The sequence below is a fragment of the Trichoderma harzianum genome (genome assembly GCF_003025095.1).
Source record: "Trichoderma harzianum CBS 226.95 unplaced genomic scaffold M431scaffold_18, whole genome shotgun sequence".
NCBI lineage: Eukaryota > Fungi > Ascomycota > Sordariomycetes > Hypocreales > Hypocreaceae > Trichoderma > Trichoderma harzianum.
Window position 1 is genome coordinate 367,898 of NW_020209266.1, and position 25,692 is coordinate 393,589.

The 25,692-nt window shown below is 45.3% G+C and overlaps 9 protein-coding genes across 9 annotated transcripts in view; 5 read left to right on the forward strand and 4 right to left on the reverse strand.

The window, feature by feature from the left end:
• Window positions 1-23: 23 nt before the first annotated feature.
• M431DRAFT_153715 (hypothetical protein) lies at window positions 24-2,543 on the forward strand (the record flags this gene model as incomplete). The annotated part of the gene is made up of 5 exons (XM_024912892.1): window positions 24-393; window positions 494-702; window positions 775-1,169; window positions 1,226-1,849; window positions 1,913-2,543. 5 exons carry the CDS (start codon window positions 24-26, stop codon window positions 2,427-2,429), a joined length of 2,115 nt encoding a protein of 704 aa, XP_024769170.1. The 3' UTR covers window positions 2,430-2,543.
• Window positions 2,544-3,228: 685 nt separating this feature from the next.
• Window positions 3,229-4,690, forward strand: M431DRAFT_10072 (hypothetical protein; the record flags this gene model as incomplete). The annotated part of the gene is made up of 2 exons (XM_024911244.1): window positions 3,229-4,135; window positions 4,206-4,690. The coding sequence occupies 2 exons, from the start codon at window positions 3,229-3,231 to the stop codon at window positions 4,688-4,690; spliced, it is 1,392 nt and encodes a 463-aa protein (XP_024769171.1).
• Window positions 4,691-4,736: 46 nt separating this feature from the next.
• M431DRAFT_97621 (hypothetical protein) lies at window positions 4,737-8,165 on the reverse strand (the record flags this gene model as incomplete). The annotated part of the gene is made up of 2 exons (XM_024924951.1): window positions 4,737-6,389; window positions 7,464-8,165. Coding segments are annotated over 2 exons (2,355 nt in total), but the record flags the coding sequence as incomplete, so codon positions are not given.
• Window positions 8,116-10,340, reverse strand: M431DRAFT_524676 (hypothetical protein; the record flags this gene model as incomplete). Its single annotated transcript, XM_024920588.1, has 4 exons — window positions 8,116-8,709; window positions 8,845-9,214; window positions 9,276-9,978; window positions 10,061-10,340. The coding sequence occupies 4 exons, from the start codon at window positions 10,338-10,340 to the stop codon at window positions 8,116-8,118; spliced, it is 1,947 nt and encodes a 648-aa protein (XP_024769173.1).
• Window positions 10,341-10,747: 407 nt separating this feature from the next.
• On the forward strand, window positions 10,748-14,180 carry M431DRAFT_153725 (hypothetical protein). Its single transcript, XM_024912893.1, has 4 exons — window positions 10,748-10,846; window positions 10,940-11,888; window positions 11,948-12,964; window positions 13,036-14,180. The coding sequence occupies exons 2-4, from the start codon at window positions 11,092-11,094 to the stop codon at window positions 14,147-14,149; spliced, it is 2,928 nt and encodes a 975-aa protein (XP_024769174.1). The 5' UTR covers window positions 10,748-10,846; window positions 10,940-11,091; the 3' UTR covers window positions 14,150-14,180.
• Window positions 14,181-15,577: 1,397 nt separating this feature from the next.
• Window positions 15,578-15,919, forward strand: M431DRAFT_126368 (hypothetical protein; the record flags this gene model as incomplete). Its single annotated transcript, XM_024912277.1, has 1 exon — window positions 15,578-15,919. A coding segment is annotated over one exon (327 nt), but the record flags the coding sequence as incomplete, so codon positions are not given.
• Window positions 15,920-16,901: 982 nt separating this feature from the next.
• M431DRAFT_486804 (hypothetical protein) lies at window positions 16,902-17,234 on the forward strand (the record flags this gene model as incomplete). Its single annotated transcript, XM_024916425.1, has 1 exon — window positions 16,902-17,234. The coding sequence occupies one exon, from the start codon at window positions 16,902-16,904 to the stop codon at window positions 17,232-17,234; it is 333 nt and encodes a 110-aa protein (XP_024769176.1).
• Window positions 17,235-18,319: 1,085 nt separating this feature from the next.
• Window positions 18,320-19,006, reverse strand: M431DRAFT_534883 (hypothetical protein). Its single transcript, XM_024920935.1, has 2 exons — window positions 18,851-19,006; window positions 18,320-18,787 (listed from the first exon to the last, which is right to left on the reverse strand). The coding sequence occupies exons 1-2, from the start codon at window positions 18,998-19,000 to the stop codon at window positions 18,344-18,346; spliced, it is 594 nt and encodes a 197-aa protein (XP_024769177.1). The 5' UTR covers window positions 19,001-19,006; the 3' UTR covers window positions 18,320-18,343.
• Window positions 19,007-24,325: 5,319 nt separating this feature from the next.
• The window catches only part of M431DRAFT_486807 (hypothetical protein), a gene marked incomplete at both ends in the record, with an annotated part of 1,689 nt that continues 322 nt past the window's right edge, over window positions 24,326-25,692 (reverse strand). Inside the window, 3 exons of the mRNA XM_024916426.1 lie at window positions 24,326-24,346; window positions 24,405-25,087; window positions 25,159-25,692. The exon at window positions 25,159-25,692 is cut by the window's right edge and continues 322 nt beyond it. Coding sequence (XP_024769178.1) covers window positions 24,326-24,346; window positions 24,405-25,087; window positions 25,159-25,692 — 1,238 coding nt within the window. The remainder of the gene's footprint in view (window positions 24,347-24,404; window positions 25,088-25,158) is intronic.

Sequence of the window (25,692 nt, forward strand, 5' to 3'; positions counted from 1 at the left end):
AAACCTAATTGTTTACCGTCATCATGCCTCGCCATAAAGTGGCCGAAGAGAGAAAACGAATTGCGAAAGCATGCATCCTTTGCCAGACCAACAAGACAAAATGCGATGGCCTGTGTCCTTGCAGCCAGTGTATTAAGCGGGAGAGATCCACCGCCTGTTCTTATTCATCACACAAACGCTTATACGGACGCCAACGGCGATGGCCAAAAGACGCGGACGCGGACATTTCCAAACCAACACAAAAGGATGCAAAAGAAGCAGACAATTCATCATTCGATCATCCCGACCCGCATATTAAGCGCACGCAACTCCACGAAGATGATGAAAAGCATGGAATACACATTGCGATCCCAAAACTCCCCAACACTATGCGTGATACGAAAGGGCAGTCAAGTACGTAGCTATGAATTCACCCCGGTTTCTAACTACACAAAGGATAAAAGGGCGCTCATGATTTTGATATCGCTCACTAAACTGCTCTGTGAATTTGTAGTGTACTATGGAGATTGCGCGGCGCTCTCTTTCCTCCAAAACATACAAGAACTCATCCAGGGCGAACAAGAACTTGCTGATGCAGCCAAAGAACTTTCTTCGCTCTCGGTAGTAGAAGAAGTTCCGTCGACGGATGGTGAAAGTGTGTTGGCGTATAGCAATGCGAATCTTGGCGACTTGGAAGCTTTGGTTCAAGCATTCTTCACATCGGTACTATTATCTCCCCACAAATCCAGGGAACTACTCTATTTTGACTATGCTAACTTGTCAACTTGTTTATAGACCTGTGGCATCCTCGATATTATGGACCGATCTTATGTAGAAAACCTGCTCAGCGGCTGGATCAATGGGAATATTTCAGTCACAAGTAGCAGCGCTGCTATACTGTATCTCGTGCTTGCCTCCGCTTCTCAAATACGAAGCAACTCTGCGCAAGATCACCACCGCTCTCAGTCATTCTTTTACCACGGCCGACGAATTGCACTTTTGGAACTGACAGAGTATCCTAGTATGGAAACAACACAGGCATTTATGTTGATAAGTTTATACATGCTTGGCAGCTGTCGAAGAGATGGAGCACACTTGAATCTGGGGATTGCAATCAGCGCGGCAAAAGCACTGGGGTATCATCGAGCTGAAGCTACTTTTACACAATGCGAAGAGAACAAACAACTGAGGTACGAAACACATCCTTGTGCGAATAGATGCGATATTATTAATACGGCTAAAATAGGAAGCGAATTTGGCGCACCTTGTGCTATCACGATTTATTCTTCTGCGCAATGATGGGGCGAGCTCCATTGGCCGCTGCGGTGGATTCAGCCGAAGAAGAAGACAACCGGCAACCTGACCCAAAGCATCCCGATAAGTGCCAACAGCTCGGAATGTACGAATCAGCACGAGCCTTTTCGATTTTGAAACAAACCGTCCTCGAGATATACACAAAACATTCTGCGCCGTTGGAGCGACTCCAGCGGCTCTCTCGACAGCTTCGTGAAATGGGAACAGCGCTGCCTTTTGAACTTCGCAGTATCAGCCCTGCGGCATTTCCAGAGCATAAGTGTCCTAAGACGAGACAGCTCATCATACGGAATGCTACAGTTGCTTGCAACTATTATTTCAGCATGATGCTGTTGACGAGGCCGTTTCTGATCGCTTGCCTTAGGGCGAAATACAACAAAACACCAAAGTCGACTCAAAGCCCTGAGTCGAATAGTGGTTGTCAAGAATCTTCAGAGGTTGACAAGAATGTCAAACATGGTGCCATGACTTCGTTTGATACAGCTCTAAAGACAATCCAGCTGCTACATGAGTTGTATGTCAATGGAGTGTTATTTAACAATATGCCACTGGTTGTGTAAGTTATAGCTCTCTATGAAATCATTTGGTATGAACTTGCTAACTTTACATCTACATCCAGTGCATGGACTTTTGTGTCGGCATTGACCGTATGTGCCGCCTACTTCGGACGACTAGGCGACGCCCGAGAATGCGAACTTGTCATCTACAGGGCAAACCAGATACTGCAGCATTTTATGCCCTACAGCCCCCAAGCGAAGCAGTACGACCTTATTTTGAAGAAGCTATCCCGCGTCGCACTGAGCTGTATAAGCGGTGCAGGGGACCAGCCCTACGACAACAGCAACTTGTTCTGGTCAGACTTATTCAGACTGACTCCGGCGCATCTGCATAAGTTGAAGGAAGAGGAGACTGATTCAACTTTGGACATTAGTGAACTATTTGGATTGGGCATACCAGAAGGAGATGCCTGCTCTCTCTCGGAAAAGTTTGAAGCATCACTGGGGACTGCCCAGACTGATTCACCTATGAGTGACATTTTTCACTTTCCGGATGGGGCGTATAAGGATTTTTCGAATTACATGTTGATGACTGACGACTTTCTTTCTGAGCAGCAAGATTTCTTCTTGAATATTTGATGTCTTTTGGGTGGCATCACTGCTTCGTTCAGCTGTTTCTTGCACTGATTCAATGTAGTTCTTTAGCATGTTGAGGTCTTATTTTGCCTCTGTAATTTTTATGAGTTAATTTATACGAGATTCACTTTTCTTACTTACATTCATGTTGATTCCCAGTAAAGAAAGATATGGTTGCCTCTGAATGCTACAAACGTGTGTCGCAGTAAAGACAAGAGAGTGGCAAGAGTGGTAAGAGAACGATGCTGACTCATCAAGATATCATGCCCCACAAAACACATGCATTCCCAGTGCACGTGACTTCCAATCACGGAATGAAATTCTTCCACCCCGACGCGTACATTCATCGCCTATTGTCGCATCTCCTCCAGCCATTTTCTTCCATCATGCATCACATCACCGCCGACTGACCATGGCATCGCCATGCATCGCCGCCGACGACGACGATCCCACGCAGCCTTTCTCGTCTCCCATCGGGTTAGTGAAACAGTCCCTGTGTGATTCCACTGGGCGACACGCCTAAGTGGATTGCCGTGCCGCTCTACTCGATGGCTTGTTCAGAGACGGCCCCCTGCGAAGCAAGACCAGGTTCTCCATTGCGGAAACCAATAAAATTCCGTCGCATACTCAGCACGTTTGCACTTGTGTGAATCTGCTGAAATGGGCGGGGTCTTGTAGGCCGCTGGTGGTGAGAAGTGGACGATGGCCCTCGGGCTTTGACTCTGCGGGAGGTTGTTACTCGCTTCATGCCGGTGACTCCTCGCTCCCATCAGTTGCTATTAGCAGTTCTCTCTCTGTATCAATGCCGTCCGGTGGAGTGGTGGGACTTTCCACTATATCCGATTCCGTCTCGCCTCTGGCCGTGTGCCAGCGACTTTTGCCTACATCGTTTCCCGCTCGCTGCTTTTGGTGGTCTACTAACGTCTTAGGTCCAAGCCGTGATCACATACCGCAAGGCATAGACGAGGCTCAGGCCAATCGTGATAAGGATCCCGATGGCGTCGAGAATAGAGAGGATGACGTGACTTTGCCAGACTCCAGCGACTGCGATACAGAGACCATCGAGCCCAACATCTCTTATCAGAATAATGCTGTTACGTGGAAGGATGATACCAACCAAACTCAGCATGCTGATGGCATCCATCTCGATATCTACCTCGACACTTTGACCAACACGTCTCTTTTCAAGCTCTATTGCAACATTCACCACAAAGGCAGTAAAGCCAAAGGCCAGAAACACACCATCTTTTTGTTCATACATCCCGAATCAGTGCGAGCTATTACGTTGGATAGTGGGAGATCCGCAGGGCCGAGCTCCTCCAAAGCCAGTCGCCAGACTTTGTTCTTTTCCATCACACAACAACCATCTCTCATTATTCCCAAAGGCTATGTTCTAGAGTCGAAGCAGAGAAGCAAAGGTCTACTGAACGCAGTGCTCTCCTTGGCCAACGTGACTGAATTCACCGTCCATCTCAACAGTTCCAACATAACCATACCCAAACAGGCGCGGCTGGAGTTGGTCACCCGATTCTTCTCACCAAGTTCCGCTTATAACCGGCCTTTGACGAACAAAAGATGTTCCAATCTAGAGTCATTGTATGGCGGCAGAGGAGGCGAAGTTGCTAATCTAAGCAGGCATGTGGGAAAGGCACCTATGCAGGCTGATCTTCCCCCATCCTACGACGAACCACAAAGTGGAAAAGTTTCTAGTAAGCACACCTAAATCACATTACCTAGTTTCTTTGCCTTGAAACGATGGAACTGACCCATTCCTCCCAGATAAACGCCGACGTATTGATTCTGATGTTACGAACGACAAATCTCCTGCAATTCATGATGATCTGTTTAAATCCATCCGCAGCCATCTCGATGGTATAGAGAGTCGCATTTGCACTCATATCGAGGGCATGGAGGGTCGAATTAACAATCGCCTCGACAGTATCGAGGATCGTTTGAAGCAACTCGAAGACAAGGTCTCGGATGCATTAGACGTTGATCGTGATCAATACATTCTAGAGGAAATTGGTGAACAACTGGATGATTGCATAACAGGTGTAAAAATTGAATCCGAGGAGCTGTTCAAAGCCATTGATGACCGAGCAGACATGACAATAGAGCGATTAGAACAAGAGGTGAACGAGAGAATCGATCAGCTGGGAGAAGAGGTCAAGGACAGCACAGCGGAACTCGTAGAGGAAAGTCTGAAGAAGAAGCTTGTCAATGCGAGTTTACGAATTGATGGTAGCGTGTTTCTAGACTTATAGCCTTGCTCTTCAATACAATAATAAATATCCCAATGAAAACTTGATTCTATGAGATGTCTGGGAACTTTGCATATCGAGTGGACGACCACCAGCTTTCTGCCGCTTCTCTAGAAGAAATGGTATACGGGTGGTTTTGGCCAAGAACTCGCAATCGAGCCTCGGCACACTCGTCCATCTTCCACCTGCCATCCGCATCTCGACCTTGGCTTTTCCAAATGAGAGCAATATTGTTCAAGCTCGTTAGAGTATGAGGATGCTCTGGCCCGAGCTTCGTCTTGCAAATCTCCACCACTTCCGACTGTAGCTTGGCAGCAACTTGGTGTTTGCCTTGAGCGCAGTATATCAAGGCGAGGTTGTTCATGCTGGCGAGCGTATGGGGATGGTCTGACCCGAGTTTTATCGTTCGCATCTCCAATGCCTCTTTTTGTAGAGATTCGGCTTCGTACAGGCGGCCTTGAAGCCTGTATGTTGATGCTAAGCTGTTCATGCATGTGAGTGTATCGGGGTGTTCTCCCCCGAGCTTCATCCTGAGGGAGACGAGGGCTTGTGCTTGGAGAGTCTCAGCTTCTCCTAACTTTCCCTGGAGTCTGTATATCGACCCCAAGTTATTCAAGCTGGTCAGAGTGAGGTGGTGATCCGGACCAAATTTGTTTCTGTAGCTGTCAACCACTTCTTTCTGTGTCCTCTCTGCGTCCGTGTACCCGCCTTGGGCTCTGTATATTGACGCCAAGTTTGCTTTACTTGCCAGATATCTTGGATACTCTGGTCCTAGATGACTTGCTCGATTTAACAAAATTCTGATTTGGATGCCTGCTGCTTCTGCCCATCTGCCCTTGGCCTTGTATATCAACGCCAGGCTGTTCATGCTGATCTCGGTTTGAGGATCGTTAATATCAGGGTTTCTGCTTTTACATGCATCCACTACTTGCATGAGCAGCTCCTCAGCCCTGTCATAAAGGCCTTGATCCATGAGTATCAACGTAATTAGTGTCAAGGTTTTCGTATCATCCGTCTCTGCCTTTTGTCGCGCTGTTAATGCTTGTTCGGCCAATTGCATCGCAATCTCGTATCTGCCTTGTAGCCGCGCAAATCGGCCCCCGTTGTGTAGAAGATTTGCAAAATCTTCCAGCAAACGATGGACTGGTTGATAGTTGGCTGCCGCTTGGACATGGGCAAAGAGCTCTTCGCAGGTTGCCCAGCTGGAGTAGATGCTTTTCGGGAATACCATTGCAAGCCTCTTAATAAATTGCTGCTCAAATGTTTGTAAATGAGAGGCGTCCAGATTCTTCTTCACAGATAGCTGGACAAGCCCGTGCATCTCGAACAGTTGTTTCGTCCCATTCGCTGTGATGAGGCAGTGGTTTAGTAATATCTCCAAGTCCTGATATAATAAGACGTCTAAGTCGCCACTTGCCCCATCTAAGGTGTCTTCACTGGGAGAAACATCTGTTAATTGAGGGTCATGACCTCGTCTAAAGGGTCTCAGCAACCGTTTTGGAATGCCTCGGCGATCAAAAAAGCTCATGAGCGACAAGAGATTAGCTGCAGATGAACTTTGTGAGCGAATAGCATCGAATGAAGTTCTCCAGGTCCCAAGAAGGCTCCTCAGCACCTGTCCACTTCTATCGGGGCTGTAATCTTCAAACTCTAGCAGCTTGATCTTTTCCTGTTCGCTATCTCTTAACTTGACCAGTTGCTCCTCAATATGAAGTAGCGCCTATCGTAAATGTGTTAAGCTATTTGGCAATGCAGGTGGCACGGTTTAAAGTCAGATGGATCATTAACTTACCGTCTTCTCCTCCGCTGTCGCTACCGCTGAAACCTCTTCTGCCGACGGATACAACATCTCGTCATCAGAGTAAATATCATCAGAATCATTGACATCGTTAGCCGCATGAGAGTGACCATGAGCAGCGATGTTGTCTTCCTCATCACCTTCATACATGAAGGTATCGCCAGTAACATCTTCGTCTGAGTCGACTATCGGGGGCGTCGAATCATCGTGATGCGAGGATTTCGGAGATAAATTAGTCAAAGGGTTTCTCGGGATGATCTTGGCATGTTCGGCCTGATGATGCCTATCGTTGACTAATAGGTAACTCGAAGCATCATCCTTATCTTTGATGATCGGCTTAGCCGACGCTCTATTTCGTTTTTTAATAACGTCTGTTTTCAAGGTGAGGGGCCGCATGACACCGTGAAGCTTTAGGAAGAGGCCACAGGCATTACAGAGAGGCCGACCGTCGGAATTTCGTCTCCAAAGCGGAGTTGTCTGGGTGAAACAGTTGACGCAAGTAGTAGGAGTACTGCTCTCTCCGGGATTATCACTAATCGCATGTAGATTGGTCGAGGAGCCATGCTGGGGGTTTGACGGCGGTGAATCATTATGTAAGGGGTGCGAAGATAAATTAGTTAAAGAGTTCTTTGGGGTATGATGATGCTTAATCAACGAATTATCGTCAACTGATGGGTAGCTCAGAGTATCATCCTTGTTTTCAATAAGCGGCTTAGCCGACGCTCTATTTCGCTTTTTAATAACGTCTGTCTTTAAGTCAAGAGGTCTTATAACACCGTGAAGCTTTAGGAAGAGGCCACAGGCATTGCAAAGAGGCTGACCGGTGGAGTTTCGCCTCCAAAGCGGAGTTGTCTGGGTGAAGCAGTTAACGCAAGTGGTGGGAGTGCTCTCTCCCGGATCATCGCTAATCGCATGCGGATTGGTCAAGGGGTCATGCTTGGAGCTGGCGGCTGGGAAAGTTGGCCTGTTTAATGCAACTGACGAGTCGCTTAGAGAGCTGGGGAGCGGTATAGACTGTATATATGCTGCCGCTCGGCAAATAGCCAGTGGAATCAACCCAAGTGATTTTACGAGACCACTCGCTGCGCCATTCTTAGGAAATCGCTCTTTTCCCGCCCGTCCCAATTTCGTTTCCAGGAGAGTGACGGCTTCAAACACTGACAAGGGTCCAATTTCAACCACATCTTGCTTGTTTCCAGTTAGTCTGTATGCCACGTCTCTACGGCGAGTTGTGACGATGATTGTCCCATTTCGACTCTTCGGCAAGTAGAGCTCGTCTTGGAAAATGCTGTGATCGTTGGCGCCATCTAGAATCATTACCCATCGACCATTTCGTTCTTTGGAGAGCCACTCAGATGAATGTCGCAACCAAGCTTCTACCGAGTCCACTTGTCCCCACGGGCTGACATTGGACGCAATTTGTTTGAAGCTTTGGTTGATGCTCGACCGACTTTCGGCATGGACCCAGAATACAGACATTTTCGCCAACTTTACCAACCGATAGGCAAGCTCAATAGCCAATTGAGTTTTGCCAATGCCGCCTAGGCCAACAAGGGCCAAACGAGCGGGACGTGTAGAGCATGCGTTGACGAGGTCATCGAGAATAGCTCCATGGCCAATGAAACCGGGATCATGGCGGAAAGGAAATATTATGATGGTCGCCGGTGGTGTGCGAGGCCGTGCTAAGGATGTCAGTTTCTGCTGGGTAACAGCTCAAGTTGTCTATTGTTTGCTTACCTATCAAAGGGGGTTTTTCAGATGCTTTGCTAATAGTAGCTATACGAGATGGAGACTGCTCTCTAGTTTGAAACGCCCCAGAATCTATCACTTGTTGTAGAAACGTATCGGCTTCTGGAGGAGGCTCGCTATTGGGAATGAATTCTTGCCAATTCATGTCATGCTCGCAGTCTGGAATGGCATTTTCTAACAAAGGGTCATCGGCATCCATGCTTTCTTGTACCAACAAATCATTGGCGATAGTCTCTGTCTCTTGAGTCTCCGGAAGAGAGGGTTTTTGATGTGAGCCAAGGCGGGACAAATCATCGTCAGTATCACCTGATATATCCCTATCATCTGTTGACTTGTCTGTGGCAGCATCTAGGGAAATCATACGAAGGGAGAAAAGCATTATTCCTTGAAGATGAGCAGCCACATGCCTTGCAATTGTTTCAACGCTTAACTGCCCCTGGCTTTGGAAGGCTGGAACTTGAGGATTTGGTGTTGCCTGCTCTGCTGAATCAACGTTGACATCGTTATGTTGATCCAGCTGTATAGAGCCAGTCTCTGTCTTGATGCGCTTGTAGCTTTCGGTGAGCTGCTCGGCTTCAATTGAAAGTTTTGGGAATGATCTTTTTAAGGCCCGGACGTCTTCGTCTCTGTCTTGTTCATCCTTCATGGGAAGACAACACAGGGGACAAACATCTTGTGACCGAGGAGCTCGGAGTCGGCTCTGTTGCACGATGATCTGAATCTGTTGCTCTGTAAAAACAGCTCCATGAAGCCTTGATATGTGTTCAGAGAGGTCTTGCATCTTGGGGTATGACGTCTCTTGGTTATTGCATAATGGGCAAATCCACCAGGTCGGCAAATGCACTTCTCGGTGCCAATTCTTACCATGAGCTTCGAGCATGTGGTCAAACCAGGTCGTCGATGTTGGAAATCTTTTTAATGGCTCACTGCATTTTTCCGAGAGACAGAGAAAAGGCTTAAAGTCTTCGTTTAAATGCTTTCTAAGAAATATCGGGTGTCAAAAACTTGTTGTTATAAAGATCATAAGAGGGGTGTGCATACTTCCACTTGTCCCCTTTGAACTCGTCCTCAGGAAGAGGTGAAAAACACCAGTCACAGGCCAGACTATCTTCTGATGGCTGAGGATAGGCAACAAGGTTAGCAGCAACAGACTTTGTTTTACTCTGCACAGGGCCGCCCTTTCGCTGCGGAAAAAGCTTCTTGAACTCTTGGCTGTCAAGAGACGTGGGTTTAGAATCCCTTGACTGGTGGGATCTGGCACCTAAATGTGACATGACTATTGGTCGAACTAATCGTTTATATATATCGTCTCTTGGAGGAGGTGCTGGTGATGGATCGGCTTTCCACGTGGCAGCCTCTATCTGTAGAGCCGGCTCTTCATTTATGATAGGTAATTGTAGCTGAGGTCGAGCTTGGAGCCTCACTTGACGAGACCTCCTATAGTGAAACTTCTGATACATGTCGGCCATTGCGCGCGCAAGATGCTCGATTAGAGATGGGCTTGCGTCCGGATAGAATGAAGTGATGGCCAGGCGTGCGACTCCTTCAAACGAAGTGGAGTCAAACTTGGCTGCGAATTTTCCAAATTTGGTTGCCTGGCTCGCTTCTGAGGATAGCCGAATGGTCCCTCCGAGATGATGGAGACGTTCGATAGCCCCTTCGATCCCTCTTAGACTCTCTATGCTTATTTGGAGCTGAGGCTGAGGTGATGAAGCTTTATCTGAGGTTGAAACCTCAATATTCTCTTCATCGGAGGGGCTTTCAGGTTCAAAAACTGCTTGTTATATGAATATTCATTCACTAGAGATAGCAGATATGGGACGCACGATAAGTCAAATTTCTCTCCATAATGTCCAGCAAGCGAAGCGCGAGATCTTGTATATCTGCATGCCTCTGCAGTCTACGATCAAGGCACATCTCGGGAACGGCGAAGACGCCTAAGAAGGCCGCCCATGCTGAAAATCGCTGTTGGTATTCCCCAACAACCTTTGCTCCATTGAGATTGGCTTCAGCTTTCAGCCTCGAGATTTGTTCAGAGAATAATTTTTCGCATTTGCTCGCGAGCTCATAGATCGGCTCTCCAGACTCGATACTGTCTTCATCCATGACGGTTTAGCAGCATGTGGACATCTGTGTGCCGATTGTTCATTTAGTGGCAGGCCCAATTCATGGGCAGGATGTGGCTGCGGGTAGAAGAGAGGAAATATGCGGGAACAGCTGAAAACTCGGCAGTCGCATTCACCAGTGGAATATGGGCGCCGTTCTCAGTTGTCTCAAGCGAGCTCAAGAGTTTGTTCTCGGTAAACAAGAATCTATCGCATGTCGGCAATCATCATCGAAACTGTCCATCTGAGGTTGACCCCGCATTCATGCATTGTCTATAAATCCCGAGGATAAATATACGGCCGAGTCCATCCGTGTACTTGACTATACTTGAGTGTATTGTCTCTTCCGTTGTCACTGATGCTCTAACCTAGTTTCCTGATTCATGAATATTCGAACCCATGAACTATGTTCAGTCCTAGGTATCCGCCGTCCAGGAATTCGCTTACTGCGCATTCAAATTCATCTTCATTCTTCTGCGGGAACTATATCATAGGATGTATCCAAAGGTATGGTAGCACTTTGATCCTTAGCGTTATTACATGGGATGTTTATAGCGCAATAAGGCTTCAATATTCGGACAGGGTTTAAGTGATGTACAGGATTGCCTCCGACAGCTTTGCTTATGAGAGCCTCACAAAACCCCCGCTTTCAATCTTCAGCCGCAAACCACAGTCGCAACCACACAGAGGCTCGTACCAGTCACGCATGGTCTTGTCCGTTGTAAATAGGCAGTCAAACACATAGACATGCCATGCTTCCAACCGAGTCCCTTGGATGGATTGGCTTTCAAGCACTGAAGGTGCGCCTGGCGGGTCGACTTGCGCCGTTTACGAGTCGCAAAGCCAGCGTGGATCGTCCCACCAGGATTCAAAACGACGCTGATTTATTAGATTGCGACCTTCGCGACATCCTAAAGACAGCAACTTTGGACGTCGACCTCTCAGTCGAGGACTACCAGGATTTACACCAGAGGGTACATGGTCTTTTGGTGTCTCTCAATCATATGGTGAATGAAGAGGTTATTGCAGGATATGCGGACGATGACAACTCTCTTGGCGATTCTCACGATATTGCCAAAGTCGGCAGCGTCTACCCAAAGTTAGCTGCGCTAATGCTTTTCCTCGATGCATCAAACCACAGCCAATTCGATTTATTAAGCGACCCAAGCTCGTCTCTTTTTATCCTGCCTTCCGGTGCGATCAAGAACCAAGCTATAAGCCAGGTGGCGGCTTGGAAAGCAGTTTTACAGCGGTTGATAGCGAGATCCGATCAATCACAGAGCCGAAATGACGCTTTCCAGCCACAGATGCGTCTAGATGAACCAAAGCCCAAGCTGCATCAAAATGCCCTGCCGCGAAATCCAGTGGGCGTTGTCGTGGACGCCATTTTCAAGGAATTTCAACAAGTAAATTGCGGCATGACACACGAGATTAAGTTGAGAGTCTTGGAGGAATCGCATACCGACTCAAGCCGACCGAGGATCGAAATGCTCATGTCGTGTTGCCAGTCTGGGTGCGGTTGGCAGGAGGCCGTTTGCGACTCTATTCAGTAATTGAACCTGCTAAAACATATTAGTCGTTAGACGCACGAATCTAACAAAGATATAGGGCCCCGATGAATCTCAGGAAGAAAAATAATATCTGCATCGCTATCCACGAAACATGGAAGCAACGTACAAAACTTCGCCTATTCTTTGACCAGAGAGGACTATTCGATATTACGGACGAGGAGCCGCCGATGGCCACATCCCTTCAGGACTACGAAGAAGAAACTCTAAATTCGTTATTCGATAAAAACATGTTCCGTCCAATCAGTCCCGGAGCTTATCTGCAAGGCTTAGCCATAGAAAGATTTGATCACAAAGAGAAGACGTCTTTAGCCTTGGCCCTAGCCAGATGTCTCATGGTCTTTTTCGACAAAAGCCTTGAGCGCGCATTTTGTAACTGGAATGCCGACAGCATATTTATCATGCGTTCGGCTCGTTCTCATGGAGAGCCTCCGTGGTGGCATATCTTGGTGAGATCACGCCCTCCTACCTTCAGGCAACCTAATATTCACGATAAAATCGGCCCTGGCAATCCGATTCTCCTTTCATTTGCCAAATTGTTGCTGGAGATTGTCAATGGGGAGCCGATAAAACTCGAGGTCGATCCACAAAACATTACCAAAAATATTGGGAATTGGGCTCAGATGTGTGGCTACGTGGAAGAGGCGCGACAAGACCGGAACAGCTTCTATCTTCAAGCTGTTCAAGGATGTTTGTATCTACACATGCACCTACAAAGAGGCCAAGATGAACAAAATGTTTTGTCAGGTACTGCCATGAGGGAGGTTATCTATGAACAGATTGTCCGGAACTTAGAGAAGGAGCTTCATCCTGAGGGACTAAAGCGGAAACGCCGAGGATCATTTTCTGAACCTTCTCAATCCAACAAAGTATACATCGCAGAACCTTTGCAACTGGACAATCGTCATGAAGAAAGCTTTACGTCTCGGCTTAGGAAAAATCCTCAGAGTGTATTATGTCACAAAAGCACAAACGATTATCCGTCTCCACGGATCTTACAACGGAGCACATCCAACTTTTCCAGCTTCAACAGTTCGGAAGCTCTCTCAAATAATTTGTTCGTATTTCACCAATTTTTGATCCCTTTATCAAGTGAAGAAGGAGTTTGGGCATTAATTCGTGCCTTAGTTTTCGCTCTGCAACCATGACACTCATGGCTCCTCCAGACCGCGACCACTTTGACGTTGCGATTATCTGTGCCATTCCTACGGAATATAATGCCATTTGTCAAATGTTTGACGAGTTTTGGGACGAGGACGGTGATCGCTATGGCAGAGCTGCCGGTGATCTCAATACCTACACAACAGGCCGCATTGGCAAGCACAATGTCGTCCTTGCGCTTCTCCCACAGATGGGAAAGTCAAACGCCGCAGCCGCAGCCGCTAGCTTCAGGTCAAGTTATAACAACGTCGAGCTGGCGCTACTTGTGGGCGTTTGCGGAGGCGTGCCTCGCGCTGGTTCCTTTGCAGAGGATGAGATTCTCCTTGGCGATGTGGTGATTAGCAGGGCAGTTGTCCAATACGACTTTGGCAGGAAATATCCCAATGGATTCGTGCGCAAGAGCTCTTTTCAGGACAACCTAGGCAAAGCTTCAAAAAATATCCAAGGTCTCTTAAATAATTTTGAGACTGATCGGGGAATAAGTCTACTTCAAAGACAAACGGCGCAGTTCTTGACACAGCTTCAAAGCGCGGGGCAGAGCAAGAATCGACGAACACTTACCAAGTACCGATATCCTGGGACGCTCAAAGATAGGCTATTTAGGCCGGATTATCGTCACAAGCATCGCGGCTTACGGGCTAGCACTTGCACTATTTGTAGCAGTGACACTAATGCTGTTTGCGAAGAGGCTTTGAATGAGACTTGTGAGGCACTGGGATGCGAAGAGAGTTATTTAGTTGACAGGGAACGCCTCCAGGAAAAACAAGAGCTTGAAGAGAGCAACCACGAAGAGGCACAGGAACCCGCGATTCACATCGGCACTGTCGCATCAGGCGATACAGTTCTGAAATCCGGAGAAGATCGCGATAACATTGCCGCAAAAGAAGGCGTTATTGCCTTTGAGATGGAGGGCGCTGGAATTTGGGGAGAGATTCCCTGCATTATTGTGAAGGGAGTCTGTGATTACGCTGATTCTCACAAGAACAAGAGGTGGCAGGATTTTGCTGCTGCAACTGCAGCTGCAGCTGCAAAGGCTCTTTTACACAGATACCCCAAGACAGAGAAGGCGAGATATGAGTGAATTGAAGCATTAAAATTGTATGAATATGTTCACCGCATCGTGGGCTCTCAGCAGCCCCACCACACCGCCATGCATCTCACTACATTTGTTATAGACTGCATATTGCCGGTGTTGGTTCGACGTGTTGAAGATGTCGAGATGCAAAAAATGCAAAAAAGAAACAACATACAACAGCCGGTGTTCGCTGATGGTCTCCCACTCAACTACTAATCTGCCGGTTAGTGGCTTGTCTCTGGGGGAGCAGACGAGGAACCTACTCTAGTCATGGAACATACCCGAACTTTTACCGACTCAGCCTGCTGGGGCCGGGTGCCGTTTCCTACGGAACAGATGGAGCCCTCTCTGCCCCACTACCGTTTTGTTCGGTCTCCGATACCGAAGAGGAGTGGACGAACCGCCCACCCCCTCCCACCTCCTCCTTTACTTTAACCGCCGAAAAGGTAGGTAAAGGCGGGCCGGCATCACGCCCCCTTTCCCCCTGTCGCTCTTTCCCATCTTCTTATTTTAGTTTCGCGAAAAGCGCGCGCCTTCCGGCTCAATTTTAGGACGACAGCTTGCGTACTCCCCACAGGATTTGTTTTTTTAATAGATGATAAAGCAGGTAAGTATTAGTCTGCTGCCACGACCTTCCGTGCCTTTCCGCAACTATTGCATATATATAACCCTTCCTCGCATCCCTTATCCCTCCCTTTCCAATATCTCTCTGTCGAGTTCTTCTGCCTTTACTTAAGCTGTTGGTTTACTATTCAAAGTATTACTATAGCTGTCTCAATAACTTCAACTATGTCCAACGATGCGATAGGCTCTCCGCAAGGACCTCTCCCCTTTGAACGGCCTCGTTAACGGGCTTTTAACAAAGAGCTTGCTCTAACCACCCTTAAGTAATACTAGGCGAAGCCACTTCATAAGGATTCAAATCTAGCCGCAAAAACTAAACAGCGCCGTGATAGAATATGGCGAAATTGGCAACGGTACAGCTCTACTTCCCAGCTTTATTGCTAACTACTAACAGCAACTTAGCTTCACTGAGGAGATGGACTTAGATCCCAACGGTCTCTGGATTAACCTTTGTGTCAGAGAGGACGTATAGTCGATATTCCAAACTTTTCTAAGAATGTATATTAAAGGCTTAATCACAAAACGGCCATGTTTAGGTCCGGAGGAGTATAAAGAAGTACGGACTATTTAGAGCGCCTGCACAGTTAAAGACACGTAGACTCTTCTTGTTAATAAAGCCGACAGCAGGGTATTAGATAAGAAGAGAAAACAGGATCTAAAGAACGCAGGATCCTGGCGCCTTCTTGCTTTATTCCGCAACGTTGGTTATAGTAATAGCAAAGCCTATGATATATCTCAGGTCAGTTATTCTCTCGTCCCTTCCCCTCCCCGGTCCGGCTTTAATTCGCTGATAGATTGAGATGTATGCAGTGGATACCTTATTTAGCTATTGAACTCGGCCTCTCTCTTGAGCAGAGTTTTGAAAAGTCTGAGATAAGAGCAGACGATGTCATCTTCTGCCTCGACACAGTCTGGACAAGAGCGAAGCATATACCGTGCAGGCCCAGCATACGGTTTGCATTCCACTGTGCCACTCTTTTAGGTGGTATTGGTGGCTGGAGACCAGGCAGTCTGGTGAATATCCGGTATGAGGATGTTGAGTTTGCATGGGTCAGAGACTTGAAAAATCTATTGAAGACTTGGCTAGTGGTGTATACTACCATTCACTATGTTAAGCAAAGGGCAGTTCGTATTTAAAGAGATTAGCGCTCCAAGTAGAGTTACCCAGACTACGTCCTTCTTACTTAAATCTCAGCTTAACTAACATTACGATGATAATATAGGCTGAAATTTACTATGTTAGTTGTACTACATAAATTACTTTGTCTCATCACGCTATTTACGATAAGGGCTATTGCTAATAACGCCTTTGAAGCTGGCTATTATTTATGCGACCAGGTACTGCGGCCCGGGCTACTTAAAGAAGGCGTGGATTTCGTACGACTTAACTGGAGGGACGAGGTGATCAAAAAGAAAAACAAGATTGTCCCAATATTATATAATCAGTTTTTGGACATTTGGAATCGTATGCATTTTGTTGCAGGGTCTCGTGAGACAAAGCGGCCCTATACACTGAGAGTTGGTGCAGGAGGACGGCTTAATAGTAAGTCTATATTAATAGCAATCTTCATTTACTCTTGTCCAACTGACACCGTCTTATTTGCCTATCACAGGGAGCTTAGCCTCAGCCGTACGAAACTATATACTTTCCAATTCAACAGAGGTCTTCGAAAGATCCTATCAGCCGGTTCTAATACGACAGAGATTGTCGGAGATTACGTTCGGTGAGCTTGGTAAACAAGACGATGGCCTATAGTCCGTTATATCTAATGCCTTCTTGCGACGGGACCCTTATGCCCCCCTCTATCTTACTTAAGAAGAGAGTGACAAGTTTGAAGAATGAAATGATATTAGGACCTTGAGACAGGGGTTGATTAGCATCCGAAATAAACACGGGCTGAATAGTAAGGAGGAAGGGAAGGTTTAGGGACGAATTTAATAGATCTACGACTCCCTGGAGAAACTTGTGCTGCACGATAAACGCCGAGACTACTTCGCAGAGGTCGATAGATTGCGGGCACAGGGGAAATCAACGATACATTTATATAATCCTCTGGCAACCAACCCGCGGCGAACCCTATTTAAGTCCAGCAATGCCGCCGCTGAGAAGCTTTCTTCACTGCTCATAAACTAAATGCCTCCTGTAACGCTTTCAGACAAGCTTGTGGAGTATTTGAGAAGCAAAACACCGGAGGGTAATAAGGATGCTGGCCCTACGATCGAGGACTCCAATCTCCTCAAGCTCGAACCTCTAAAGAAACCACGGTGTCTCTTTGGCTGTGGTGAATTTTTTAATAAAACTTCGCTCACTAGACACGTTAAGCAAACCTATGATTTTAAGCACCCTTTCTCCTGTCCGGAATGCATGTACCTTGGATTAGCCGAGAGCTGGATCGAGGCCAGCCCGTGTGCTTGGAGCAACCACGTCGAGCGAATATATGGCAAGACACATGTACCTAACGTTTAGCCTAATACTATGAGAAGGGTATATTGTCCATTATGCAGGGATATCTTCGCAGCAAGAGGATTCACACAGCATCTTAATAAAAAGCATTCTAAGGATTTCTCTCACCTATTTTAATGTCCAGAATGCCGCTAATAAGAGCAGATAAAGGAATATTTGATCGGCGGTCGAGATTTCTAGTTGGCGCACGTAAGAGAGGCCCATGGTGGAGGGGAAATCCCAGGAGCAATGCTCGTCAGCGACGAGGGAAAAGATTGCAAGCAACTAAACATCACAAGGAAAAGGGAAGAGCCTGCATCTAAGTTAGAAGAGGGACATATTGTTAACGCTCTCCCGAGAAAGAGGCTACGTCTTCTCTGTAATCAATTGACGGACGAATCTGACTGTGATTGGAAGGCAGAATCTCCAGATCCTCATGCTGACGAGGAGTTTTGGGTGGAGGGCCGGGATTGATGGGTTTCTCATAACGACGAGCGTGGCCGTTTGTGGCATCTTGAGCATGTACATGAGGACAAATACTGCAATCTAATCTGTCTCGTATTTAAGCCAATCAACAAGTGAATGAAAGCGCCGTAGATCTAAATTTAGTATGGAGTCTCCATAGGTGGCGTGAGCTAGTCCGGTCCTTCAAAATTAAGTGGTGCTCCCCATAAAAAGGATTGAAGAGTCGTGGACATCCGACTTCCTAGGAAGTTAGTGCCTTCCAGTCCCCGAAGCAGCAGAAGCACACTTGTTATGCTTATACAACAGGAGAGAAAGCTGCCTATGTAAAATTGAATAGGTTGTAATTTGTTACAAAAAAGCAAGCAGAGCTATTCGGATCATAGTATCTAGCTGGCGCTTGGCTAGGAGGCTATATCAGCCTGAGAAGACTACTTGTACATGTACAAATGCTAATGTCAACCCGCTGTGGGCGCACCTTAGCACCCACGCGACTTCCTAGGAAGTCGACTTCCACAACAAGAGACTACCATGCAGTACTCTATATTCGCGACCTACGTGTCCTACGTATGACTTCCAATGAGTATCAATAGAATCTTTACGCCGCACTCCAGTCATAATACAGTATACTCATAAAATATATCTTTCTTATTTTATATAATGTCAAACTATTATGATTCCATCATCATCTGTATAAACTCTTCAAGATTCACCCCGCCCTTGCCGTCGTGGTCGAGATGCTCTATCATGGTCTGGATCTCTTCATCCGTCATTGTGCGTTCCTCCTTGATGTCTTGAGCTAGATGCCTCATATCTTCGACCGAGATGATGCCGTCCTGGTCGTAGTCGAACATGTTGAACACTTTAATAGCCTCCTCACGCGGGTCTCGTTGGGCAATAAGCTTTACGGCGCATAGTTGGAACTGGTCGTGGTAGATGAGAAGGCGGTTAACTGGACAGCTGTGAGGGTCTTGCCAGTCGGGCGGTACTATGCCGTAGTCTTCTAGTTTTCTGCAGTAGTCGGGTTTAGACATGTCGAAGCCGAGCGCAGCGAGCGAGTGTTTAAATTCATAGCTATTCAGCCACCCTTTCTTTTTCATATCCATTAAGTCAAACTATGAGGGCATTACTAATGTGAGAAACCTGACACAGTCTAGGACAGATTGTGGCAAACTTACGACCTCATCGATGTGTTCTTGTTCCTCGTCGGGAATCTTATCATAACTTTCATCAGAAGGCGCGCGCTCTGCGGAGGAATCCCGCGGCCGTGCAAGTTGGTTAGACCTTCCAAATCGCCCCGGAAATGGGGCAGGTGTGTGAGAGTTCATATTAGGTAGAGAGTTATATATTGTCAATTATTTTTACTAAATCTAAGGACGAGGGGAAGCCTGCTACTTATAGTCAAGATATCCGGCTAGTGGGGGAGCCAAAAGACCGGAGATAAAAAGACATAGATATACTTGTTTATTTGTTTGTAAGCCAGTTACGTAAGTCCTCATCTGGGCACTACGACGGTAGGAGCCGCCGAGTTCAGATCAAGCGTTCGCTACGTTTCGGTGTAACAAAGGAAGACATAGATATACGTTTCCTAGGTGAATAATAAAACAAAGCAGTAGACTAAATAGAAATGTTTATACACTATCTACAATATACTATTTACATATAAGGCTCCATCGCTTGCAACTGGATCTCGAGCGTAAAGAGGTCGCAATCCCCTGAAGTTAAGAAGAGGGGCGTTATGCCGGAAGATATTGGGGAATCCGTTGAGGTTTTTATTCTCATTTAATGAAGCCGAGGTTGAGTAGAGGTGTAAATGCGTTGTGTTGGAAAACATTATCGAATTTTGTGAAGCCCCCAATTATTGAGGCTGAGGGGGAGGAGGTTTGGGGAGACCGGTGGTATCATAGGCCCCGCGGCCGAAGCTGTAAAGCTTGGAGCTGGAGGTAATCATCTTGTATGGTAGAGTGTGGAGGTTGAAGTTTGTAAGAAGAGCTATGGTTATTATGCTTTAGAGATTGTGAGTGGAAAGCATTCTATGATGGAAGATGTTTGGCTATTAGTGGCGAAGTATATTGTATGTACGCTCTATTAGTTCCAGTGTTTTATGCCGCAGTCTCCGACAAGCCACCTATGTCTGGGACTCTAAGCCTGCGGTTATCGGCTCCTGCAATCTCCTCTAGGGCTACTGCTACAACCAGGACCGAAAGAAGTGTCTCTTAAAGGATGTTGAAGAGATCTACCTAGATTTCTAAAAGTACTGACAATCTCCAAGGTTACATAAGTATGACATAATGAGTGACATGAAGTGAACATCCAGTCCTGTATTCTGGCTTTCCTAACTTTCCCAGCTTTCTTATGCAAATTTCGCGTACTTATACTTGTACGTAGGAATAGTATACGGGAAATTCTGGTCTCTCATGTTAAGATACAAATCGCTGAAGAAATCTGTCAGGTGCGTAGTTTTCATCTTGAATTCTATCTTTATACCTCCAGCCTAGACCAAATCAGTTGGGTTCTAAAAAGTGGCCCAAGACAAAACCTACATATTGAACGGTAACTATCGTAAAGTAAGGATCTGGCAGGGGATAAAACCACCGCCGTAGGACATAATGCTTAATGAAGAAGTTCACGGGATCATTGCGACGATCCTGCCGGTCAAAATAAATATGCTTAATGTTGCGTTCCTTACAATGGTCAAGTAAATGCCCAATGAGTTTGGAATATATTTGTTGAATGTGTGGCCAATCAAACCGCATCGCGTCTGCTTATAAATATAAAGGTAGATTTTCCTGATACTATTGCTTGCTATAGCGAGTGGGTGAAACAAATATGTTGTGCAATAGGGGAGCAAGCAGCCTATTTATATTTCAATATATCAGCCTCACGGAATGCTAAAGTCAAGTATTAGCAAATCAAAAACTTTCGAGCCGCATAAATAAACTAATAGAACTAGCTACATAATGTCCAAAGCTACATCAATCTAATCCTCACTAGCCAAAGTAGACTAGCTATACACCTGTATCAATTTAGAATCGGACAACCTGATTAGATCTTCAATACAAGAAGGCATTTGTTCCCTCCTGCGAATTCTTCTTACATGTTCCATAGCACTGACATAATCGCATAATGCTCCTTAATATATCTTATTACGGTCAATTCCATTTTTCATCGTCATAACAAATTCGTCGAAATTATCGCAAATGTCAGGTGTAAGCAGGTTAATTAAATGCTTATGGGTAGAAATTTCTTCTTTGAAGAATCCCTTTGCAATTTCGAAATCTTCTTTGTCATGCGATAGAGATAGTAATTGCTGAAGCATATTATCATAGGTTGCGTGTTCATCTTCGATTCGGCGACGAAGGGACGTCTTCTCTGTGATCAATTGACGGACGAATCTGACTGTGATTGGAAGGCAGAATCTCCAGATCCTCATGCTGACGAGGAGTTTTGGGTGGAGGGCCGGGATTGATAGCTAGGTAATAAATGAGTCTTGTATTTGAGCTGTAGATCTAACTTTAGTATGGAATTCTAGCTAGTTGTGTATTCTAAGTTACTTTCTTGATCAAGCTGGCAGCCGTGATTGTCTGATCGGCCTGTAGTTGATTCAATTTGGCCACCTCTGTAAGCCAATTGTTGAAACCATAAGAACCTGGTCGTAATAGTACCGTACGTATACTTAGGAGCAGGACAATGTATCTGACGCGCCTCCATGGCGCCTTTAAGATCTCGGAGGAAATCTCCCAAGTTAACGGTCTACACTAGATTAGTTGGTTTCTAAAAGGTTGCTTAAGACTGGAGAGCAAAACACTTACGTAGCTAACGGTGATCAACGTGGTGTGATGTGGCGGATCCAAAAACCACCACCTGACGAAAAAATGCATAATGAAGAACTTCACGGGATGTTCGCGGCGATCGGGCCGGTCTAAAACAATTTGCGTGACTTTGTGCTTATGCTTACCACAATGGTGAAGTACGCTTTGCCTAAGGGATTCAATATCCATCGGTATAGCGTCCATTTTAAAAAATAGGTAACTCTTGTTGTTGTTGCTGTTGTTGTTGTTGTTGTTGTTGTTGTTGTTGTTGTTGTTGTTGTTGTTGTTGTTGTTGTTGTTGTTGTTGTTGTTGTTGTTGTTGTTGTTATTGTTGTTGTTGTTGTTGTTGTTGTTGTTGTTGTTGTTGTTGTTGTTGTTGTTGTTGTTGTTGTTGCAGAAGTTGTTACTATAGCGAGTAGGTCAAGGAGAAAGCAGCCTATTTATATTCCAATGCGTTGGCCTTACGCAATACTGAAATGAAAGTATTGGTATATCAAAAACTTCCCATTCACATGAATGAACTAGGAACTAGTAACATAATTTCCACATTGACATTAGCCCTATCTTCTGTATATAAAATACCCGCTTAACCAGATCAAACACGAACAAGTACTCTATTTCGCCAATCTTTTCTGAACAGACCAGTGCATAGCCATCATCACAGGCCCTAACTAAAGATTTGAGAGCAGCAATCTACTTAAAAAGTCAGTGCACTAGAAAAGATAATTTTAAATATAACATACGTCAGAACGTAATTCCATAAGATAACTCTCACTCTCCCGGATTTAGTCTACCAATAGATCGATTTCGAGATTGTCAATTGTTAGATGTTCGAATAGACGTTTATGAACCGAAAGTTGATCTTCGAACATTTCCATTGCGCGTTGGAATGTTACATTATTATATGATAATGATGAGTTAAAGTCGAATATTCCAGAAAAACATTCGTGATCGTCTTGTAATTGTCGGCGCTGGTCGTCAACCTTATTGCTATAGTGGTCCTCGATATTTGTATTATATATATCTTTTTTAGCATTAAGTAAATATTGAATTACATCCTCTATAACCACAAGACCGGAAATAACGTCATTGGCTCGAGAGGAGATAATATCTAAGGACAAAGTAGTATGTTCTCCTGCAGACATGTTAACGGATTATTGTTATTGTTTAGAGATTGTTTAGTAAAGACAATTAGGTAAAAGTATCTTATTTATAGTTGATTGCCTTTGTGGATATCTATGGTGTAAAGAAAGAAGTCCGCTATTAAACGGAGCGCTTAATCTGACTAAAGGCTGAATGTATACCTCTGACTCTATTGCTCCAACTTAGAACCGGATAACGTTATTACGTCTGCTATAGAAGAGATGTGTAAATATTTTGAAAGAAAAATTTCATGATCGTGTAATCGGGAGGAATATTCCTTATTACGTTTAATTCCCTTAATCAATGTATTGTAAAAATCGCCTACATTCGTAAAATTCAGCCCCTTATTAATTAAGCTAACTAACTCTTGATGGATCGAAAGCTGATCTCTGAGCATTTGCATTGCGATTTCGAGATCTCTTTTGCTATGTAAGAAAGTAGATAGTTCCTTAAATTGGTTTTTGAATTCTATCTTATCCTTAAAGAGATAGTTGTTTCCGAAGTCGTTGTAGACTTCTTGTTTTTTCCAGAGTAGAGATTCGAGTATTCTAACTACCCTTTTCAGAGTGGTGATATGTATGATGAGTTGGGAGAGGAGTTCAGGATTGTGGTAGGACATTTTGCGTGAAGGTTGGAGTAAAGTTTTTACAGAAGATAGTATCCTACTATATAAGCAGCTTATTTATAATTTATCCGTAGCGCAGGGCCCTTATACCACCCAGTCATAGACGAAAGTATAATAGCCAAGTCATGTTTAATATTGCAGCCCAACTGACTAATGCGATCGAAGAATGCGTCATAAATTGTCTTAATCCGGGGCAACATGGCAGGCTGTTCTTGATTAAACTACACAAATATAAGCACTCTTGAAAGGTATTTCTTATAATGGTGACCAATATACCATAGTGCGTAGGTCCACAATTATCTTATTAGTTATTGTAATATTTATTTCGAGATTCCTGTAAAATGAAGGGAGATCTTTGCGGATATCCATATATTTCGTAGAGTGTTGGTAATTGACAAGTTGCTGCTCCTGATTCAAAAGCAAACGATCGAGTATCTCTTTTGCGGCTAGGAAAATTTGGGTAAAGATGTCATTTGATGGATTCAGTCTTAAGGAGATAATATCAGCAACAATCTTATCGCTAGCGTGAATTGTGACGTTGAGTTCCTGATGAAGAGAGTTCGATCTCCAGGAGCAACTTGAGAGTTCGAGTAGGAATATCAAATTGGGACTCAGCGGTGCTTTCTCCGGCAAACATTTTAGATCAAGCTTCAAGATTGCAGAAGTCAAATGGCAAAGTTGTTACAGAAGTTGGCATGTTGTACTACAGAGGGAAGCCGATCTATTTGTAGTCCGGATAGCTTCCTGTTCACGATCCTGTTTCGTAGCGTGACTTTTCTACCAAAGAGCCTTAATGTAACCACGGTTAGGCCAGTTATGTAATGTGTAAACTTTGACACCCCTAGCTTTGTGAGAGTAACATTATTATCTGTAAGTCACTGAGATTTACAATATACGTTATAGCAACACAACCTAATATAATATAGTATTTAGTTCTCGCTACTGAGGTGCACGACACATCAAGTACAGACACAACAAAGCCAAGGAAACAACAAGGTAAATCGACAAATTCCCAGGCCAGACAAGATTTCCCTCCATGTTATTGTACCCGTCTTCCATTACTATACGCCCCTCTACCATATGCGCATTCCTGGCTACAGATTGCTATGAAAATATTAGCATGTTAAAGAGGTATATCCAAATGTGACGTACATTATGTATACAGATCTGTTTGCTTTTCTGGGAAACTCTGAGAGCATCGTCATTTCTCTGCCGCAGAATCTCTATATCTTTATGCAAGATTTCTTTTTTAGCCATTATTTCCTTAAAGGCTAAGGAAGAAAGCTCTCTAGAGGCAACATCATTTTCCAGCACCAGGTGGACATCCGTTAAAATTTGGATTCCATATTTGCGCGGTTGGACGTAATCCAGGCGCGTAATCTGGTGGAATTCCATGCCTTGTCGTTGTAACTTTTTTAAGGCATGATTTTTGGGACCGGCTGCTGTGGTAACCGCTGGCGTAGCAACTGCTGGGCTATCGTTGATAATGACCTGTGGGACATCTTCGATGGTAGGGAGTGCTGGGATGGGACCTCTAGAGAGAGCTTTTAGGGCGCCTGGGATATCGTCGGTGTATATTGGCTGGACTTCGTTCTCGAGGAAAACTAGTTCTGGCTTCTTGGCTTCTTTTGAGAAAGATAAAGAGTCTGCAAGATAAATTGCATGCCCACGAGGTTGAAAAGGCTCGTTTCTCTCAGATCTCTTCTGGAGCCTATTCTTCTCGGCGAGCGCTTGATTAAGGTCATTGATAAGAGACTCTGAAGTGGTTGTCGAGGTTACCGGTGTATTGGGACACATAGCGTCTTCAGAGAACTCGAGAGCGATGGCACGCCGTTCTAGTCAACATTCCATTAGCCTTTAGTCTTTATCATGGTTAGCATTATGAACTGTTATGCGTAGGACGTACGAGAAACTCTGCCGCTGGCAACGTGGTCACCGTCCGACGGACCATCTTTGGCATTAGCATTGGCATCTTGAATATCTGGGATATGGCCTTCAGCGATGATGGCTAGGTTACTCGCTGGGATATTGCCAATAGTAACTCCTGAGGTATTATTGGCAATAGCTACTGAGACATCATCTTCGGTGTTGTCTCCAGCATCGTCTTTGGCGTTGTCTTCGGTATTGTCTACTGGGACGTTGTCTTCAGCATCGTCTCCAGTATTGTTTTTAGCATCGTCTTCGGCGTTATCTTCGGGGTTATCTTCGACATTATCTACTAAGACATTAGCTTCAGCATCATCTTTAGTATAATTTTTAGCATTGTCTTCGGCGTTACCTTTAGCATCGTCTTCGGCATTGTCTGCCGAGATATTGTCTTCAGCGTCATCTTCAGTCTCGTCTGCTGGGATATCGGCGTTATCTTCAGCGTCATATTCAGCCTCGTCTGCTGGGACATCAGCGTTATCTTCAGCGTTATCTTCAGCCTCGTCTGCTGGGA

Coding starts and splice junctions, on each gene's coding strand:
- M431DRAFT_534883 (XM_024920935.1), bottom strand. CDS start 19,000: ATGAACTCTCACACACCTGCCCCATTTCCGGGGCGATTTGGAAGGTCT. Junction 18,788..18,850: donor AAGAACACATCGATGAGGTC/GTAAGTTTGCCA, acceptor ATGCCCTCATAG/TTTGACTTAATGGATATGAA.
- M431DRAFT_153725 (XM_024912893.1), top strand. CDS start 11,092: ATGCTTCCAACCGAGTCCCTTGGATGGATTGGCTTTCAAGCACTGAAG. Junction 11,889..11,947: donor GCCGTTTGCGACTCTATTCA/GTAATTGAACCT, acceptor ACAAAGATATAG/GGCCCCGATGAATCTCAGGA. Junction 12,965..13,035: donor GAAGCTCTCTCAAATAATTT/GTTCGTATTTCA, acceptor TTCGTGCCTTAG/TTTTCGCTCTGCAACCATGA.